This window comes from Cibotium barometz, chromosome 34 (assembly GCF_041138505.1).
Source record: "Cibotium barometz isolate CiBa-2024 chromosome 34, ASM4113850v1, whole genome shotgun sequence".
Taxonomy (NCBI): Eukaryota; Viridiplantae; Streptophyta; class Polypodiopsida; order Cyatheales; family Cibotiaceae; genus Cibotium; species Cibotium barometz.
Window position 1 is genome coordinate 24,318,362 of NC_141079.1, and position 21,982 is coordinate 24,340,343.

At 40.1% G+C, this 21,982-nt stretch overlaps 1 protein-coding gene and 1 long non-coding RNA gene across 3 annotated transcripts; one reads left to right on the forward strand and one right to left on the reverse strand.

Annotated features, from left to right (window-relative positions):
- The first annotated feature begins 1,066 nt into the window (after positions 1-1,066).
- LOC147618814 (serine/arginine-rich splicing factor RSZ21A-like) lies at positions 1,067-6,314 on the forward strand. Its single transcript, XM_086773885.1, has 5 exons — positions 1,067-1,225; positions 1,749-1,837; positions 4,718-4,949; positions 5,073-5,255; positions 5,341-6,314. The coding sequence occupies exons 1-5, from the start codon at positions 1,137-1,139 to the stop codon at positions 5,375-5,377; spliced, it is 630 nt and encodes a 209-aa protein (XP_086630011.1). The 5' UTR covers positions 1,067-1,136; the 3' UTR covers positions 5,378-6,314.
- Positions 6,315-14,628: 8,314 nt separating this feature from the next.
- On the reverse strand, positions 14,629-17,028 carry LOC147618815 (uncharacterized). Of its 2 annotated transcripts, none has more exons than XR_015261973.1 (5): positions 16,802-17,028; positions 16,199-16,288; positions 15,274-15,403; positions 15,091-15,163; positions 14,629-14,994 (listed from the first exon to the last, which is right to left on the reverse strand). It is a non-coding gene; the product is annotated as an uncharacterized LOC147618815 (long non-coding RNA). The 2 variants fall into 2 exon arrangements; XR_015261972.1 differs by having other exon boundaries at positions 15,082-15,163; positions 16,802-17,015.
- Positions 17,029-21,982: the final 4,954 nt, after the last annotated feature.

The following is a 21,982-nucleotide window of genomic DNA, read 5'->3' on the forward strand; positions in this document are numbered from 1 at the left end:
CAAGGAGGAAATTAATAAACAGGGGTAGATTTGGTACAACAAATGCCAAATTGATTGGGATTCATAGACCGCCTCACTGGGGCTGATGATAGATGAAGAAACATAACACCTAAACGACTCATAAGAGAACCAATATAGGGACACTAGGGAACCCTCACAATCAACCATGCCTCTCAAAAAGTTTGCTTCATCTCATGATCAGGATTGAGTTAGCTTTCCTTTAGATATTATAGATGTCCACTATTGTTTTTCATATTTTGAATATTGTAATGCTTATAGAATGAGGCACTACCTACGTGGATTATGGAATGGTGTCAAGATGTAGGTTTGCAAGTATTATGGGTTACAGGTTGACAACCATTACGATCATGAAAGTTGCAAGGAGCCTATGCCCCACACATCATCCTTCCCTAGAACGTGCGAGCATGTTAGCCCTCATAAACACAACCTTGATTTGCACTTGCGTTCTCCTCACATTAATGTAGGGACCATATTTCATAATCAAGGCATGGTTAAACGACACATCAACAACTTATTAGAGTAGAACGGCCCAATCTACAGACACCATGGGAAAAGTGTGAAAAGCAATGCTTTGTTTTCCATTCAATTCTAAATCCATAAAAAATATCGACATTTTCACCTTTTTTATTGTGAACATTTTGGTAACTTTTAGATTTTCAATTGGAGGTCTCTAAGGTTGAAGAGCCAAAGGGTCTATGGATGGAAATTACAACCTCCAAATTATGGACATCGAAAAGCTATGTTAGTCTTTGAGCACTAGTGCTCAGGTGGGTGGGATTAAGTACACTGTCATGATGCAATGCAAAACTTGTAGGCTAAACTGCTCGCCCCCTCCTTTTGCAATTAGGCATGCGGTCTGTCAACTTCCGTTTCTAAAGAAAAAGAATTCTCGCAATACAAAAACAAAAACTTGTAGCAAAAGAGAAAAAAAAAGGGGAAAAAGGAAAAAAAAACACACACACACACATTGCAGTTTTACAGCCAATGAGAAGGTGCCACTTGGAATTTTGTGCTCCTTAACTTTTGTTGTGAAAAAGCTTTTTTGCTTTAAAAGGGAGGGGGCACTGTTTACTAAATGGAGGTGTCCAATTTGTAGAGAGCCTGCAGGCATCATCATGTCACGAGTGTATGTGGGCAATTTGGAACCCCGGACTTCTGAAAGAGAACTCGAAGACGAATTTCGAATCTTTGGCGTCCTTCGAAGGTAGTTGCCCTTTTCTTTTCTCTGGTTTCTGATCACTAGGGTTAAGGTCCTTCAACATTACAGTTTTTGTTCTTTGAAAACTAGGGTTTGAGCTTTAGATTCTGTGTCATGCATGCTTCGACTCTCGAGCGTAATTCCCGATCATTAGACTCTGAATATCAGGGTTTGGTGGTCTCTGAAAGGTTTCCTGGTTTTTGAATATCAGGGTTGGGCGGTCTCTGAAAATTAGGGTTTCATGCTTTCTCTACATTAGGGTTTTGTGTCATGCATGCTTTGAACATTAGGTTTCTAGTTTAACTTTCTGGTTGCTGTGGACACCAGGGGGGTTATATCATGCTTGCAAAAATAGGGTTTATGTTTATGGACATTAGGTTTCTAATTTAATTCTCTGGTTGCTGTGGACACCAGGGGGGTTCTATCATGCTTGCAAAAACAGGGTTTATGTTTATGGGCATTAGGGTTTTATGTCATGCAAGCTTTGAACATTTCGACTGAGGTTTCATGTTTTGGGTGCCTCTTGCAGTGTTTGGGTAGCTCGAAAGCCACCTGGCTATGCTTTTGTAGAGTTCGATGATAGACGGGATGCCATTGATGCAATTCAATCACTGAATGGTACCACACTATTGAGCGTTTGTTTTAATAATTTTATGAGATTTTTAGCTTTCAATGCTAGGCTGGGCTATCGGAATGTGGTGTTGATCACTATACTCCAAGTTGACATGAGTGGAATTGTGAGATTATAGATGCTGTCAGCCAGAGTGATTATTATGATTTTAAAAATGATGAATGGAGCGTTTGCAATGCATCCCGGGGGCAACTTAAGAATTATTTGTAGATACTAGGTAAGCAAGAAAAGGGAAGAACAATTCCTCTTCGCTGGGTTTTGTGTCCTGCTGTCGACAGTCCTCGCTCTCTCATCGAAAGTTACACAGTCTGCTCAGCTACCAGCTTTGAGTCGGGTTTGATTGGCACTTTTGACCGCATTGACTAGGGTTTTATCGGTGTTTTTTAATGAGATTTGGAATTGTATGTTTTCCGGAGTTATGAAGGGTTCTGATCAGAGTAGACCAAGCTTTGACCAACTCAACCAGAATTGACTAAGGTTTGATCATCCTTTGTTATCTGGTATCAAAGTGCTGTAGATCAGCCAGCATTTTTTGATGCTTAGGGCTAAGTTTAGTCAGGTCCATTACCTTCATCTTCTCTTCTTTTTTTTGTTTGTTTGTTGGGGGGGGGGAGGGCTAGTGCAGAGTGAGTTCTCTAAAGGGGGACCATCCCAGTAGATTGCCAGGAGTGCATGACTTGCCGTAGTCGTTATCTTTGGGAGTGGGAATGACTCCTTACCAGGGACACGGATGGCGTGTTTAGGTAACAGAGTGTCAGCATCATGCTTGGTTCCAAGGCTTTTGTTGAATGGAAGCCTTGAGTGTTGTTGTATTGATCCACAGCCCTAAGCTTGATTAAGAACAAGATGTTGATTTAATTAGGGATTCTACTGTTCATGTTGAGGATTAGCCATGGCACAGGCGTGCACGTGACATCCCCTCTTGTTAAACTTGATGACGGGTTGGACATCGGCATCCTTCCTCCTTGGACTTCTAACTTTGACTTTGACCTTCTCCTTTGACTCTTTGACTTTGATATTTTTGTTTGAACACTTCCAATTTTGATCTCCACTTCGAAGTCTTGCTAAAGAACTAAGCATATGTTCCACTGCTGTCACCATGCTTGCTATCCCTTTCTCTTAACATAGCGGTGGGTCACCTACTGGAACTGATCATGCCTGTTGCTAGGCCTTTGGAACTTATATGAGAGCTTAATGATGTACTGGTTCTAAGTACATATGCTCAGGGAATGCTTTCCTCTAGCTTTGCATGTTACCGACCACTCCATCTGCTACCTTGTGCATTCTTCAGATGGATTTGTGCACCTCCTTGGGACTTGTGCTCGTGCTGGTGCTGAGGGCGGAGAGGGCCACGATCCCAAGCAGATGGTAGGCTTCTATCCCAAAGTAATGAGCAGAGAGGGCTGCCATCCCAATGTCAAGGTAAAGGAGCAGAGAGGGCTGCTGTCCCGATGTTGGTGAATGAGGGCGGAGAGGGCCGTGATCCCGAGGTAGTGTGAGAGCAGAGAAGGGCTGCTGTCTCGATGATGAAGGTGTGAGCGCTGCAGGTAAACACAAATCGGTACACTACGGAAGAAACGCCGATCCGAAGTGGCTGGGTGCTGCAGGTACAGAACTCCAGGGTGCTGCAGGCAGGAGTGATCCACTAGGGGCCCACAATTGGGCTGGAAAAAGACCAGCATAGCTTGACACATGATTGGCTAGGATTTATGTACATCTTGATACATTTATACAGAAAACAGTGTTAGCAACATCTCTCTCTCTTTTCTCTGTTAATCTTTGCATTTTGCACAGTTCTTAATACAGGCAGTTCTTCCGCATGTTACATTTTTTAAGGATAAAGAGCTTATTTTTTCTTCAACTCACTCTTTTTAAGAGAGTCGATTCTCAAATAGTTGTCCTTATGAGAGTGGGACATTGGTATGTTTCAGGTATGGCACTAACTCTACTTTTGATTTTTGTCAAGTTTGGGAAATAATCTGAAGTTTCCATTGGTATATCTTTCTGCCATACTAGCAGACATGCAGATTACTTTTGAAGTCTATCCGTAGTGCATAGTGTGGCCAGCTCTGTCTAAAGAAGTGCATTTGCCCAACCAGTTTCCTTGTGTGTGCGTGTGCACGCACGCGCACACGCACACGTGCACGCACGCTTTGTAATGCTAGCCTTCATCATGGCTGAATCTTCCCTTCATCTCTTGACAAGCATACAATAGTGGTTTATTTGTGAAGTTTTGTCTACTAAAGTGGACATATCCTTACGCATGAACTTGGTGAATGGGGATGTAGTTTACTATGCACTGGTGAGTGGGGATGCATAGCACTTAGTCTATCCTATGTATAGATGGAGTTGATGATTTGAACTTTGTGAGTAGAATCTCATGCAGTTAAGATTGCAGTTTGTTTTCGGCAAATAACTTAAACATTCCTTTGGTTTAACTGACTCTACATTTAAAACAAAATATGGGAGCATTCAAGCTCAATGAAATCTAAGAGATTTATGTCTTTACTACTTGAGAATTCATAGGAACTTTCAACAGTTTTATCGTGTCACAGGACATGTCGACCTGTGTCCCCAGGAACTTTTAATCTTTATTGTTGTACATGGGTACATGATCTTTATCGTTGTACATGGGTACATGGGTGCCATGCAGAGAAGATTTTGATTGAATATATTTATTTTCTCATTCATTGCTGCAATGTTTTGCTCACAAATATTTATAAGAAAGAGAAACCTGACAGAGTGCATTCAATGTATTACTGCGTAATCATCTTTATTTTGCATGTTGCAGTTACATAGGCCTCTTTTCATTCCTTCAAAATTGTTTTCTAATTGGAATAAGGAAGCAAGCAATATTTTGCTTTCAGGAAAGAATGGATGGCGTGTGGAGATGTCACGAAGTTCAGGTGGTGGTGGCAGTGGTTACCGTGGGCGAGGTAGAGATGACACAAAATGCTACGAGTGTGGAGAGCCTGGACATTTTGCAAGAGAATGCCGCCTGCGCATAGGTGCTAGTGGCCTCGGTTCTGGAATCAGAGGGCGCAGCCGGAGCCGTAGTCCACTTCCTAGGTATCGGCGCAGCCCCAGCTATGGGCATAGGTATGTACAAGAGTTCGAGCTACAATCTCATGGTTTATCAAAAAGAGGGGGTTTAAACTGCACTTGGAATGCCCTTCTGGAACCAGGGTACTCTCATGTAGTCCTCTGCTGTTCATTTGACAGGTATAGTCCTTTGCCACGAAGGAGTCGCTCTCCTCACTATCGTCGTAGCATTACCCCACCGTCTCTTCGCTATCGCACCACCAGCCCCCCCTCTCGCTATCTTAGCCCACATCTAGCAAGAGCACCCACCAGCAGGTCACCACCATTTATGCGTGGACAACTGAGATCTTCATATGCAAATGGGTATTTATTTGCCCTCCTGGAGTCATAGAACTGATAATTTTATGTTTAGAAATATTGATGGATAAGAGGGTGTTTTTTTTTGCAGAAGCCCATATGCAAGGGATCGTTATTGGAGTCCTTGAGAAAAGTACCTGCAAAGTAGCAAGCTACTGCTACAAAATAATATATAGTGTCAAATAGTCAGTACACATACATGCTATTTTAACATCATGATTCATCTATGATCTAAGACAGTTTACAGAAAGAAAACACTAAAAAAGGGGATGTTGAGACTGCAGTTCCCTGGCTGCATGGTCATCCCTCTACTCCAACATGGGTGGACCTTTGGCTTTGGCATCTTAGAACTTCACCCACTTTTGAAGCATTGGATAACAGTTACAGTCCATATATGCTGGCCTCTACGGTCTGGTTGATGAAACGTCAGCTCCATGGATAAGTCTCTTCCCTGTTTTTGTTGCCGTTTGCTGCTTAGTTCTTAATGAAGTGAGTCAATATGAAGTTTCTAGAGTATTAAGTCATTTATGTGGTGCCAAACGATCTTACATAGGGCTTACCTTGTTGCTTTGTTCCGAGGTGTGGTCCTCCTAAACACAGGGCATGGATGGGAACTGCACTGCACCTCATCATCTCCATCTGGATAGGCTACCACTCCAGTGGTCTTCTGGCTAGTTGTGCATCCTCGCTGCATCTGCTTTCATGGCATGCATCACCAAATGGTTGGCTGGCCACAATTTGTCATCTTCTGGTAAGTGCAGAATCATGCATGCGGATGATAAAAGCAGCACCTCTTGCAGTTGGTCTTGTGCTTCATGTTAGTAAATATTCTAGCTTTTTCTATTATTTTAGCAAGGCACTCACTCTGCTTTGAGTTTTGAAAGTCAGTTTTAATCGAACCCTAAAGCAGGTGACCCCTCTACCAAGCCCTCCCATGTATTATTGTAGAATATTTACCCTCATCATAAATTTGCTTGAATTTGGGCCTTGTAAGGGGGTCCATAACTAGGGTCTCAAATGAAGACTATTTAATAAATAAAGAAATTCAACATATAGTTTTTTTCAGTGCTGTAGCAGTAGAAAAGGATCTAGAAGAAAGATAGCCATGGCTATGAAGGGGGACTCTGATACCCATCGGTTGGTCTTTCGTGACTCTCCTCTCTCTTGTTGCGCATCGAAAGGAGAGCGAAGTAACATGCGTTCATTTGCAAGAGGGATGATTTCTTTACTGACAAAATAGCCAAGAGGGATGATTTCTTTAATGACGGACGTTCTTGAATAGCCTTGGCACAAGATGTGAAGGGGTGCCAAGGCCTAAATTTAATTGTCCTAAGATCATCTCAAATGATTGATGAGTTTATGAAGGATATGTTAATGTTGTGATGATGATGTTGCATATGATGTATGGTCATTGGGGCCTCGTTGTCTCAAGGTGGGTAGCTTCAAGGTACATTTCCTCACGGACACCCTGCTCATGTGAGCTTACATGCCAAGTCACCATCTTTCTTTCTATCCACTGATCATAGTATAAGACCTTTAATTGGTTTAATATTTGTGCCGCAATGTAACAAAGCGATTTACCAACATTACCTTAGCGAAATCCATGTGCATGTGTTTGAAATATGGTTCTGAAGATCGATGGGAAACTCGTTTGTAAAGACCAGTTCATTGTAGAGAAGTTTTCATGGAGAGCTTTTGGGTGGTGTTAAACATTGGCTCTTATACACTTGAAAGAGTTAACTTGAATGCAAAGGAAATTCTATGCTTTTTTTGTGTAATGATTCATGCCTCACCTAGATGTACGTAAGTTTCTGTTCTCTCATGGAATGCTTCGTGGCCATGCAGATGCTGGCAATGCGACTCTTGTAATAGTTTTTTGCCACTTGGGTAATCAAAAGGTTCTTAAAGTTTTAGTAATTCACATGTGCACACATTCTCAATGCCAATAATTTTTTATGCATCCACTTGAAACTCCAAGGTCAAGATGTTTATTTGCATGTATGGCTATGAGGAAATGCTTTGAAACATGATTTAGACATAGTATGTGATACTTGCCACCCATGCTTGACATAGATGTAACACGAACATATGAGATGAGATTACGACACATGGTGACTGAAGTGTTTAATTAATCCATTAAATGAATCAAACATATTATATGATTTTTATTATGTAGAGATATATAATTTCATTCACTTTATCTTTGTAGTCCAAGTTTAGCAAGTGAGCTAGAATGTGAGAGGGTGAAGAGTTGAAGATTTTCTAGGTGTTTAAGCTGGACATCATAAAAGGGGCAATTGGAAGAGTCATGGACTAGGAGTGGAGAGGTGTGCAAGTTGATGACATAGTGGAATTAAGTGGCACGCTAAGTTGTGGAAGGGCCATGGGGTGCACACAATAGGTGGCAAAGGAGGAAATAGTTAAGAAGGCGTCCAATTAATGAGCGATATGCAACAATGGGCGAGTAGGCCACCAACACAACGGGAGCACGTAGGAAATTAAGCAACTAACTATGTAGTGTAAAAGGGTGCTAGGTTGTGGCCCAAGTGGTGCCAGTGTTAGCATTGGTGCGCATTAGTAGTTGATAGTAGTCAATAAGGGGGGGGGGGGGAGCAAGGTGATGCACGGGCAGCAATGGCAACACAAACATTGCAAAGAGGTGAGAGGCAACGTGAAACGTCAATACAATGAAGTGGAGGAAGTTGTGGTGAAGAGGATGATGCCAATGGGAAAGCAAGAAGCTGTCAAAGAAAAGAGCAAAGAGGAAGAGGGATGGCAAAAGGAGAGAAAGAAAGAAGAGAATAAGGGAAGAAAGGAAGGGAGAGAGGGGGGGGGGAGAAGGAGAAGAAAGAGAAACAAAGAAAAAGCAAAGAAGGGAAGAAGAGAAGAAAGGAAAAAGGGGGAAAGAGAACATGAAGATTAAAAAAGAGAACTAGAACAGTAGCAAAGCAGGACAAGGAAGTAAAAGAGTAGAAAAAGAAGAATTAAGAGACAAAGAAAGAAGCGAAGATGGGAAGAAGAGAGAGGAGGAGGATAGAAGTAGGATGAGAGATAAATAAAGAAAGAAGCAAAGACAAAAATAGAGAAGAAGGATAGAAGTAGGCCAAGGAAGTAAATGAAAGTAGAAAAAGAATTGAGAGAGAAGAAGAGATGTGGGGGATAAACACAAGAACCAAGAGAAAAAAAAAAAGGTAGAAGAACCAAAGGGGGAGAGCACAATCGCAAGCATCACCTAGGGAAACACAAAGAAAGAGAAGCAAGACAAGGAAGTAAAAGAAGAAAGTAGAAAAAGAAGAACCAAGAGAGAAGAAAAAATGGGGAGGATAAACACAAGAATTGAGAGAAAGAAAGGTAGAAGAAGCAAAAGGGGGAGAGCACGATCGAAAGCACCACCCAGGGGAACATGACATGAAAACACAGTCAATGTCAAGGTCGAATCTCTGACAAGCAACACCACCACCCACAATCTTACTTTCTTCCAATGCAAGCAATCTACCATCCACAAACAATTTCCTTTCAATGCAAGCAACCTACCATCGGCGAGCAACCACCCTCTCGGCACAAGAAATGACCAACCCCCATTAAGTGCTTAGTAACAAGTATCAAAGGAAGGACAAGCACATCAAGCTAACCACCGAGACAACCCCCTTCAGCAAGCATACATCGACTTCAACCCTCCTTCGACAAACATGTTTAGGTTGTAATTTTCTTACCTCTTTTATTTTGCTCACTCAAAAAACTTGAACTACACATATACCTCGCCAAAAAGACCACGCATAACCTTAGATTTCTGAATTTACACAAACCACTCCAAGCACACATAGTATACAATGTTCATTCCAATATCACAAACTGCCTGCACCACTCTTTCCACTTCTTTGCAATGTGGTCTCCTTTCCGACATAACCTCCCATTACTTCCATTATTTTTATGATATGTCCAACCCTCTTCCCCACTTTGCACTTTGTATAAACCACATGTGCACTTGCCAAGATTAAGAACCCAATTCTTGCACAAGGAATATCAAGATCTTGAAACATGGCCAAAGGAGCCACATCCCCAATCCATCGGGAACCCGAACAACGGTTTATGGTTCTTCTTGATCCATTTGTTATGAATTAAGGTCATGATTAAAGAAGATTAATGTTACCAACCAAAAATGCTTTGCAAGGTTCAAGGAGCCATCATCCAAGACACTACGTTGATGGATATGCTACCATCGGATGAGTTCATCCAAGAGGAGTGCTAGAAGTTCAACCATTCTCAAGAACTTCTTCATGAGGAAAATGAGAATGTTGCCAAGTTAGAAGCCAAGCTCAGAAAAACAAAAAGAGAAGTCCACAAGCTTGAGAACGAACTCGTAGCTACTGAGGCCACACAAGAAGAGCTCACCAAATCTCACAAACAAGACATGGATGCCCTCTAGCTACAAATTACAAAGAATTGGAAACAACCAAGAATGAAGGCAACCATGGCACATGAAGGCAACCATGGCACATGAAGCCTACAAGGAACAACTCTTGGAAGAGATCAAGAAAGCTAAAGCAGAAGGAGCCCAAGCTATTCGTGCTACTAATCAATTTGCAAAAGAATGTGAAGCTCCCCTTATGGCACACAGGAGAGGCAACAAAGGCCCTCCCTAAATTTTGCAATGGGTATAACTAGGCCATGGCCAAGTGAATGGCTAGAGAAAAGGCTAACCAATAGCTCCTCCAACACAAATAAAACCTCATCAACAAGGTGCACAAAAATTCATCAAATGGAATCCATTACCTCGGATGTTACCCCCTTAGAAGGGCGTAACCAAAAGAAGCTAGAATTCTTCTTTCTTGGGAGATGGACTTTGACACCTTACAAATAGATTGTCAGTCCTCCCTCATGGATACTCTCACCCTCATCAACCGGACCCTTTCCATCTACCTGCTCTCTAATCTAACATCTTTTTATCTGAGAATCTCAACCCCCACATTCTACACCATATCCTTACCTGCATCAACACTTCGCAAGCAACAAGAACTGGCATTTTCCACCCTCTTCTACAACCAATCCATTTCCTTCTTGGATGGCACAGTCCTTTACTCAATCGTATCCCACCCAATCATGTCCAACCTCGCCACATGGTGCCACTTGTTCGTCAACCCTACACTTTATCGAGGAAGACCACGTTCTCAAACTTATGGCACCCTCCCGACCTCAACTACTATATTTACAAAGATCCGATTCACTCTGCCTTGATAGCCATGAAGACCCTCATTCGTCAAGGAGTGAAGTTAACCTACTACTAGTTGTGCCACATGCAATGACCAATACAACCCTAGGGCATCCTCCGACTATATCAAAGTCTACATACCTCGAGCAAGCCCTCACAATCGGAGATTGTACCATTCAAACCATTCATGTGGCCTACCCATAAGACCTCTCCACCATTAAAGAGGCATGTGAGGCCTATGCCTTTTTCAGAAGCCACAAACCTGTAGTAGATGAATACGATGACCTTGAGTACTCCTCTGAAGGCAAGCAGGTTGGGGACAAGCCTTCAAGAGAGGAAGATATAAAGGGCGACAAAGCATATTCTTCTGATATTTTGATCCCACAGATCAAGACCTAAAACTACTCACAATGAGCAACCCAACGCCATGCTTCACCCTTTCCAAACCAATATCCCACCCAAAACACTCCCACCAATCCTCATGCAACATCATCCATAGGGTTACCTCCACATTTCACCCCCTCCCCGCTTCTAAAAATCGTTCTTAAGCTTCTTCCCTCACCTTAATGACCTTGTCAATCATATCCATGAGCCCCTACTCATCGAAACAATCCTCCATGAGGGACCCGACCTCAATGAAGAACCATCACCAACCACAGAGGAAGAGGCTAGTGAAGAAGATGGTAAGGACCCAAGGGGTATCCTTGACCATCCATGAGTAAGAAATCACTTGTCCAATAGACCTCATCTTCCTAGGCAACATCCAAGATATCCTTGGCACACCCTTTGATATGACCAGAGTCTGTCCGACGAATAAATTAATGGACAACTTGCTTTCATAGTGAAAGATCAATCACCCTGGGCACACTTTCATAGTACCTGATCCAAGGGACTCTACACAATTGCAGGTCATCTAGGAGTACAACCAAGTGGCACAAGCCCTATCTCCTAGATGAACACAATCTTCAAGTGTAGAGAGTACATGGCCACGCGAAAAGGCATCCCCAAGCTTCATGATGCCGATGAAAAGGTGGGCTTGATGCAAGTTCTTTGCGAAAGAGCTTATCTATAACTTTCTTTACATTGACGGACCCACACCACTCATCATGAAAAATCTCAATGCTATCTACTAAACAAAGGTCCCCGGCCTTTCATAGTTGCTACAAATCACTTCTTCCATCTCATTATCATCCTCGAGAAGGACAAGTAAAGAAAGCTTTGTCTTCGACCTCAATGAAGGCCCAAATTTTTACCACCAACTAGACCTCTCTAGTTCCTCCATGAGATCTTAGAATCATACATTACTACCCCAAACAATTTTGGTCCACTATCAATCATTTCCAATCAAATAAAGCAAGTCTTGGTGCAAGAATTTGCAAAATCAAGGTCATGGGCCCTCTTTTTTGTATGGGCCCAAACAACTCATAATCTCGGAGATGAGGCCTCACAACAAACATTTGTACGCCCACTCTACACCACCACATTCAACCTCGACATGTGTTTCCTAACTCAACTAACAAATCTATATTCGATATGGCCCAAAGCGGCCTCTTTATCCACTCCATCTTTCTTAAACTCAATGTGAGGGTGGAGCATTGATATCCAACACAACCATCCACCTCTCTGAAAACATGCACATCTTCACCACCCAAGCTTGGTATCGCAATGAGGACACAATCAACACCATTAGGAAGGAGGTTATATTAGCCACTTGGTTAACATGGTTTCGCCAATCTTTCCTAATGTAAGGTGCTTCGCCATCTTACTTGCATGTAAGAAAATCCCATACATGTAAGAAAATCCCATTCCAATAAGATAGCACTGGCTTCTATGAATCAACCTCACCTTGAGCTTATGTCAAATAAGGAAGTCACATAACTTCTACATATTTCCTTCAAACTAGAACTAGTCTTGCTGGACTTGTTAAGTTATTAAAAACTAGTTTGAAAGTTGTGTAGAGTTTTGACATTAGTCAATAAACGTTTATTCCTCTTGCAATGAAATACTTACGAGCTCTCCCACTCTCTTGCTAGTGTTTTGATGGATCTTTCCATAGTTTGATGGTTTGCTTGCTGAGATAGGATCGAGTCCTTGCTTGAGCTTCTTCTCTGCTCTTTACCTCTATCTAGGCAAAGAAATTTCTACCTTCACTATGGCCAAGGAAACATAACGTAGTATGATAAAAGTTATGCTACTGGTTGTACTGCGCTTCTTGAGCAATGACATGTGGCTTTTGCAATAAAAAGACTTAACTGATGGATGGGTTTACTCAAGCTGCCTTACAGAGAAAAAATTGTGTGTAGATGTAGGCATTTCCTTCGTGTTCACAACTTACAACCAATAGGGGCATCAGCGTGTAAGTCTTTTAAGGTACCTCATTCTCCAATTACCTCATTAAGCTAGTTGCACTGCGCTTCATCAAGAAGGCTAAATTTAGTCTCTTCCTCCATGGCTTTTATTATTTGCAACTAGATTTATTGATAAAATAATGACTTCGAGGGGATTTTCTATAAATAGATCAGATGACCATGACATGACAAGATTTTCAATCGCATGCATATATGCTTTGGTATTACTCTTTGATGATATGCGTTCCTACAATGAACATGAAAACTATTTTAACCTGCTTAATTAATGTAATTATAGAGAGCTGCAAATTTGTTTAGCTGGATAATGTTCCGTGTATTCAAATATTTAGGTCAACAATTTTAGCAAATTATGAATCACGATCATATAATTAAGCTAAGCTGTTATTCTAAAGCATGAAGACGCCCCAAAAACACAAGAATTACTCCAGAGCAATAGAAATAAGCTAAGCTGTTAGTCTAAAGCATCAAAACGCCCCACGGACACAGGAATTATTCAGTGTTCAAATGAAACTCCCAGAGTAATAGGGCTACTCCCTGATAAAGACTCAAAGAAGCATTTTGATTAACATCTTCTCCATGGTCGCTAAGGTACATAGCAAAACAAAGCCTTGTGGCCATGGTGAAGCGTGCATACGGAACTACGAACACGCTTGCACTTTATCGGATTCTCACAGGTAAACTCAATAGGCCTGACCCCAGGACATCATAAGGCCCCATATTTCCTCACAAATATATGTTGGCCTCCTACACTTAAGTTTGGGTTTATGCATGTATGTATCTAGGGCATGCTATTCGCAGGGTTTGGTTCATACAGGTATACGTCCACACATGTATATATCTAGGGCATGCTATTGGCATAAGTTGGTTCATACAAGTATATGTTTGGTTATGATATGGCTTCCTACATGTAAATTTTGGGTTTAAACATATATATCTAGGGCGTGCTGTTAGCATGGTTTGGTTCATACAGATACATGTTTGTTATGATTTTGCAGGGTACACAAGCTGCCTTTGCAGCATTATCTCAAGGCATGCTAGTAGACTGGCTGGACAAGATTGATGATGGCACCGATAGCCTATGTGACTCATACAATCACGCCCATAGGAATCATAGCAGGAAAACTTCAGCTGGACCAGGCACTTTACTCAAATAAATTCCTGCTAGCCTAATTAGTTATGGACATTCAAAATCCATTTGAATACTCCAATTTTACAGGCCTAGTTGGACAAAAAGGCCTTCTTAATTTTTGACTTTCATTTTCTGCATTCTAAGTTGTTTGCCCTATGCAGGTTTTCAGCAGGTTGCGATTCTTTTCTCTCAATACAAAAACGTGAGCATATGCAAACATCTGTCTCCCTGCATATATTATGGGTGTTGGATAAAATGTCCATCTGTCCTGTGACCAGTCTATAGGTTTGAATCTTATGGGTTGGTGTAGGCTATTCCATGCTTTTAAACACAAATTTATAATCACTCGAATACCCCAAAACCTCTTCTGCACTTTCAGATCATCCTGTCCTCACCTGAATACCCCAACCCTTCTGCTGCACTTTCAGATCATCCTGTACTCACCTGAATACCTGAATACCCCAAAACTTCTGCACTTCTCTTCAGATCATCCAGTACCATAAAGATTCAAATGAATAGATAAGAGCACACAGCATCACAAAGCTTCTCTTCAAATCATCCAGTGCAGATTTTAAGCCTCTTCAGATCATCCAATACCGTAAAGATTCAAATGAAAAGATTTAAGAACATATCTTCAGATCATCCAGTACCGTAAAGATTCCAATGAAAAGATTAAGAACATCACGGCATCTCACACCCTTTGAAGTTATTCCATCATCTTACTTTGCAACTTCTGAAACTACAAAGATAAGAATAGTCTAATGGTCTAAATTGTAAAATAAGAATAGTCTAATGGTCTAACTTGATTGAAAGACGAGAATAATCCTTCAAAATTTTTGAAAATCTGCATCACTTGTTCTTAGAAATTTTTTTTAAATCTGCTTTACTCGCCCAAAACTTGGCAGGATTGTTCACTTGATCTTTTGTATAGCAATCAGAACTCAACTTGTCAACATGTTAATAGTCCAGACTGCGTAGGTACTGCAGACCCTCACGACTTATATTACAAGTGTTCCAAACTTCTGATTTACATTCCAACTGCGAAATCAAAAAATGGGACTACATTAATACAATGTCATAGCACTTAAAATTATAACACTTACAAACATCTTTACGGAAACTCACTTGTTGGACCTTTCTTGCATTCGTTAAGCATGTCCAGATAGAATTGACACTTGCCAATGTCATTTCCATTAGTTGTAATGCACTGACAAGGAACAACATGTATAAATTTGCAACTCAGAAATTTGTGAACAAGTTTTCAGGTTGAAAGAGACATCAGGGACCAATGAAACTCTTTGCTACCAGCATACTTACATCTTGAAAAGCTTTTGCCTGCATAGTGCAGGAATCTGGGAAAACACTCGCCATAGGTGCAGCAGCTGAAGCACTCACAGACGTATGCTCATGCTGAACAACCCGAGGTCCCATAACAGCATCTACTGCTCTATGAAGAGAAGCCATTCGTGACAAGTCCATTGAAAGACTCGTAAGAAGAGAATAAAATGGAGAGAAAATGACCATATCAAATCTATAATCATAAAGCTGACACAAACATTCCATGTAAATTAAATACAAAAAGGTACAGCTTCAGCATAACATGCATATACAATGACCAGACATCTGCCAGCATCCAGATGCTATTGATGTCCAGACCACATGATATCTACACCACAGAGGTATAAAGCTCTGGACCGAGTTGTTTAAGATTAAAAGACTTCCATGTTACCTCTGGGACAATAGTTCAATCTTCCACAGTCACAAATCAAGCACACAATAGAGAAGCATAACCTCAAAACACACAACTACCACACCCTATAATATAGGCTATATGCAATGCTGAACATAAAATCTCTGCTAACTCCCAGCACAGAAAGGCATGAGGGTATAGAAATACCAGCACCGATATGTCCTGCCTGTAAGTTCATGAATGTCCATATGGCAAACAAGGAGCTCAACAACGAACAGAAGGAAGGGAGGCTACTGCTTGTGTAGTGAGAAGGAGACAAAAATCAGCCATCTATGACTTTTTCCTTTGGGTTTCCACATGGGGATTCAAACAACCACAAATTCAGTAACAAAAAATTGGCAAAGGAGACTCAAAAACCTCCTTAAATGGCAGGTTAACAAAGTTTTCCCATACAGGAATCCACTTAATCAATGTCTTTAGCAGTCTTGAATACACCACAGCTTTTCTTTTAAGATGCTAAAACAAGATCAAGAAATAGAACCACAAGCGAACCTTCTGCAATGACACCTCCGATGCCTCCTAAGATGGATCCACCGCTGCTTGGTTGCACGGGAGCTGGAGGGGGGGCTTGAGTGGTGTTAGCTGCATCATGAAACGACAGTGTGGTGAGACCCCCAACAGAGAACGAACATCCCACAGGCAAAAAAAAAAACACATTTTCAGTCTACACCTGCTTCCTTTCCATGCAAGCACTTCTTCATAACATCTAGAAACACAACAATCATTCATGCCACCATAACCATAGCACTACACAATACCATACATCTGCCTCTTGGTACACTGCATCTACAGAGGCATGTATGGAGCACTGGCTTGGCTTGGGGACATTCAATGGCCATGCGGCAATGCAAAGATCCAGTGACACGCATAATGTAACATGTACTGTAAAATGTTCGGCAATTTCAGATGATTACCCCTAGAAAGCATCACTCTCAGAAAAGCAAAAGACCATTTGCATTCCTTCCGGAGGAAAACTGAACCCCGGCATAGCCATTAACCCTTGCTTTACTCTCTATGTTTAATCTATCCATGCAACATTACACAAAATACCAGCAATGTGAAGCCCAGGCGCATTTTAAATACAGGAAACTTTACCTGGAGCATGGTTCACAGGCTTCGGTGCAGGGCGAGATGCCACGGAAGGGCGAGGGGCGGGTCTGCCTGTGCAGAACAAAGCAAAAATTTCTTTGAGACTCACAAATGAACGGTGGAGGGAATCGATGCCATGGAGAATCCATGGCTGCGAAGTTTAGAGGATATATATCTTCTTCCTGGTCTAGAGGATATACGCCTGAGACATCAAACTACCATGATCGTTTGCAAGTTTGAGTTTTTGTTTAGTCTTTCTTTAATATTTGGGAGCATATATATATTGTCCAAGACTAAAATGAACTTTCCACGGTCATTCTGAGCATGTCCTTGACAATGAACTCACATGTAGTATCTCATGAAGTTTCTAGAGTGTTTCTAACTATCTTTTATGGCTTCTCCCTCTTGCTTAGCGAGAATACCACCTATAATTCATTTACTCTACGGTCATTCTGAGTGTGTCCTTGTTGACAATGAAGTTCACATGTAATATCTCATGAAGTTTCTAGAATGTTGCTAGCTATCTTTTATGGCTTCTCCCTCTTACCTACTAGCAAGAATACCACCTATATAACTAATGCAATGCTATAGACTATACCTTCAAGATCTTATTCACAATTTTTCCTTGCTTGATAGACTAAAGAACCAGGATACAAGGAAAGTCATGTCAGTCAATGTAACAAACACTATGATAGGGCATATACAGGACGTCGACACTCCAATAAATGGCATGGAAAAACTTGGTGAAGATGTTCCAGGCAAACACAAAGGCAAGGAAGTTGCAGTTAAAATAGGAGCTACATACAGCGGAGAAGAAGAAGAAGATGTCTATCAATGAGTATGCGTTGAAGATCAAGGATATTGTTGAATTTCCTCTTGGTGTATTTTTAAATCATATTACTTGAAATAACTTGTTGTCGGATCAAAATAGCTTTACTTTACATGCATGTAAAAATAGCTTGCTTTACTTTACATGCATGCCTATCTACTCAAAATTGGAGTATTCCTTTAACCAAACAAATATTTATAACCTTTGTAATAAAATCAAAGGTCCATAAGAGAACTTTCATATGTCTAAATAAATGTCTGTTGCCTATAAATATGGATGCCACCTAAAATAGCATAAACTTCAAGCATCCAACAAGATGAAATAATAATCCCAAGATTCCGACCTGCAAATGTTGATTTGGTTATGCCTCGCTCATCTCGGTCACCCTGAATTCACCTCTCTTATATGGTTATAGCGTCAGCTTATGATTCAGGTGTTGCCACCTATGTAGCTCCCCACATAAGCTCCTGGCATTGTGGACCGATTCAAAGGGAGAATACTTGTCACATTCAGGATTGTCAATTGCTGGTTCATTTGATGTAGAATTGCATGATGCTACTATGCCTGACATTAATCTTGGAGATGATCCGTATTCTGAATCAAGATTGTCAGTGTGCTACGCCCAACATTGATCTTGGTGATGATCTATCATTTGATGTAGAATTGCATGATGCTACTATGCTTGACATTAATCTTGGAGATGATCCGTATTCTGAATCAAGATTGTCAGTGTGCTACGCCCAACATTGATCTTGGTGATGATCTATCATTAGGGGAAATTTGGGCTCATTTTTGGGCCCTCTAAGGAATGCCACATCATAAAAAATGGGGCCATGGTAAATTTTTTGTAAATCAACTCTAATTTTTTTGGAGGTTGAATATATAGAATCTACTCTTCAAGATCTTTCCATTGATATATATCATGATGGGGTTTGGACATGACCCATGGAAGATGTACAAAAAGTAGGCTCAAAAGTGATGATGTGGACTGTTAACGGTAGCCTTTAAACTTAATTTTGAGGAAAATGGTATATCTTGAGCTTAGCAACTCCAAATGTTTTGGAGTTTAAAATTATAAGATCTACTTTTCATGATCTTTCTATGATATGTCATATGATGGGGTTTTAACATAAGGTAAGAAATGTTCACCGCGGCCCCCATTTTCAAGGCAAAGATGGCAAAAAATCCCTTAGAGGGCCCAAAAATGAGCCCAAATGGGCCTTAGCTGATTATGCTTTATAGCAGTTTTGTCAATAGAATTGTCTCTATGGCTTTTACATTTGAGGGGGGACACATGATGTGTATTGCTGATGGTGATGTCTGTGGTAACTTATGCACTTGACCTCTCAGTTGTGCTTGTACGCAATGATCTTTTACTTTGGTAGATGTATTAGTTATGCTTAACTAGCTCCTTGTTTGAGTCGCCTCACCTTTGCAGCTCATTGACATGGATGCTAATGGAGTCAAATTGTCACATTATTTAGCTTGGTTGCCTTGTCACTATGCATAATTTAGGGTTTCTTTACATTAATTTGTGTGGGATTACACATACTTTTTACATTGCCATGCTGAGAGGTTGCCTTATACTCTCATGGTTTGGTTGGATGTATGCCTTGCTAGCCCCACTTGTCAGATTTGTTCTATTAGCCCATTTCCATTGCTGATTCCACCTTGACATTGGCTTGTCCATTGATAAAGGCTTTGTATTTAGTGGACCTTGACAATTTATCTCTTGTTGTTGTTCACATTATCTATTTCTTGTTGACTTAGGTGAGCCTGTTTTGGATGTTGTCGCTGCCATTTAGTCAAATTCAGTAGCACAACTTTCCCATATTGCTCTAATGCCATGGGTGATGCATTACTTGAAGAGGATGCAGCCATTGTGATCTCTTGCTTTTTGACAATAGTCGAACACGTGCTGACAATAGTCGAACACATGTTGCCTCTAGTCATGCATCTTATTTTATTGATTTTACCTCGCTTCTACATTACATGAGGAGCCGCCTTCTCGTCTTGATGCATTGGAATAAAATCATTGGGTTACAATCATGCATTCAACTTTCTGCTCCTGCTGACATTTAGTAGATTTAACAGAAATTGGCCTTAACGATTTGCTATTGAAGGCCAATTTAAGTATCTAGTTTATAGCACTCAAGGGGGGCATCCTGCTACCTCTAATGAAGCTTTTGATGCTACCCCTTATCAGCGAATCGTTAGATGCCTTATTACATATGCAGTACCTGTCTTGAAATTTAGGATGTAATATCACAGTTGAGCATATTTCAGCATTGCCCCATCTTCGGCAATGGGAAGCAGTGAAGTAGAAATGTGTTTTCTTTATGCTTGGTCACCTACACTGACAGCTATTAGGCATGATGTTCTAACACTAAGGTGTCCAACAGTGGTAATTGTTTCTAATAGTAGCCACTTCAAGTTGTGAACTTGAGTACAACACAACATTCATAACTATCGTGGAATGTGTATGGCTCTACTGTCTATCGGTGGATCTTGGTATTGGATAGATGTCTTCTACCGCCATTTTTTCAATCACAATCAGAGCGCATATCTATTTGCATGGACATAGCACATTGAGGTGCATTATCGTTTTGTCAGGACAGGCTATATGCAGGAGAGATTGCCTTGACCTATCTGCCTACATAGGCCCATATAACAGATGGGTTTACCAAAACTCTTTCCAGGGTAGTCTGCTACACCCTGTACACGTTCACACCATTCACTCTAGGGGGTTTGTTAGCCTAGTTAGCCTAAAAGTCCCTAGTGTGAACAACCCTACACACAGGCACTTTTTACCCTATGTTGGGGCAGGGGTTTTTTCCCAGTGTGGCTAGCACACTCTTGTGTGTTAGCCAGATTAGCCCTGCCACATTAGCCCTAGGGCTAGGGTTTCTATTAGTACTCTTGTATTCCACTCATTTTTTTTTATCATTATCATTTTCATTGAGTACTTTCTAGCATCAAGCTTCGCCTCTCTTTCTCTCTGAGTCACTGTGTGTGTGTGCATGTGTGTCTATGTGAGTGTGTAGAGCATCTTCTTCCTCATCCAATGAGTTTGGTATACCAGGCATTAAAATTGACAATCTTAAGGAGTTTTACAAATAAGGAGTTTGGTTTTCTAGATGTGCTTTGTTATTTAAGGAGTTTGGCATACAAGGAAATAAAATAATAAACTCTCCGACTCTCTCTCTCTCTCTCTCTCTCTCTCTCTCTCTCAAATATATTTGATAAATATATTTTTATACATAAATATATTAAAATACATAATATTTAGGTGAATATGGTAAGCTAGGATGTAATTTAAAAATACATGAGGTAAATTGCTATGTATTTATAATTACATTGATGTGTGTAATACATACATAAATATTTAACATTATAATAAACTTAAGTTACATACATACATACATACATACATATATATATATATATATATATATATATATATATATATATATATATATATGAGGGATTCCTAATATATAGTGTATAATTTTTGTATGTTTCCTATAATTAAAGTGACACATAATATATAAATAGAGTAATTTTATATAAAAATCATTATACATGATATGCTTTAATCATGTTTTTTATTGTGATTTATGTATTAAATTTTTATTATTACAATAACATAAATTTCATATTATAGATTCTCTATAGTTAAATTCCTTATTTAAAAAAATGTATAGTTATATATTGTTTCATAATGTCTAATAATATATTAAACTATTAATATTGTTAATGCTATATCGATACATTTTTAAATAATGTTTAAGTCAATGTAGATTACACTTTAATAAAGTAACTACATTTCTTAATGCTACAAAAGACTATTTTTTAAACTTTGAAAGAGATTACAATTTTATATGATGGTTCAAGCTCAAAATTATACTTTTGTGAGAAATTCAACCAAACAAAGAAATGGGCTTATATTGAGTAACCTATTTTACTTGTCAAAAATATCTTATAAAATTGAAAATAAGAAAAATAGGTAGGAAGTTTAGTGTTCAAGGAACTTCAAATTTTCAACATGATTTTGAATGGAATGGTACAAAACCACTTTTTTGAATTCGATAGAGCAAATATAAATCAATATTTCATCCAGCCTGAAGAGCTATGTACAAATATATTTATTGGAAGTAAAATCAAGTGATACACTACTATCCCTTGTGAAGTAGGCCTTATATTGCAACTCTTTTATTGGCTTTCGTCTTTCCTTCACTTTTCTCTCTCCACATTGCCCTCTCTACAAAGTAGCAACCTCCGGAGGCCCTATGTATCCAAATGCCAATGTCATCTCAACTTCATTAGGTGCTATGCAAATAACTTCTCATTATCAAATT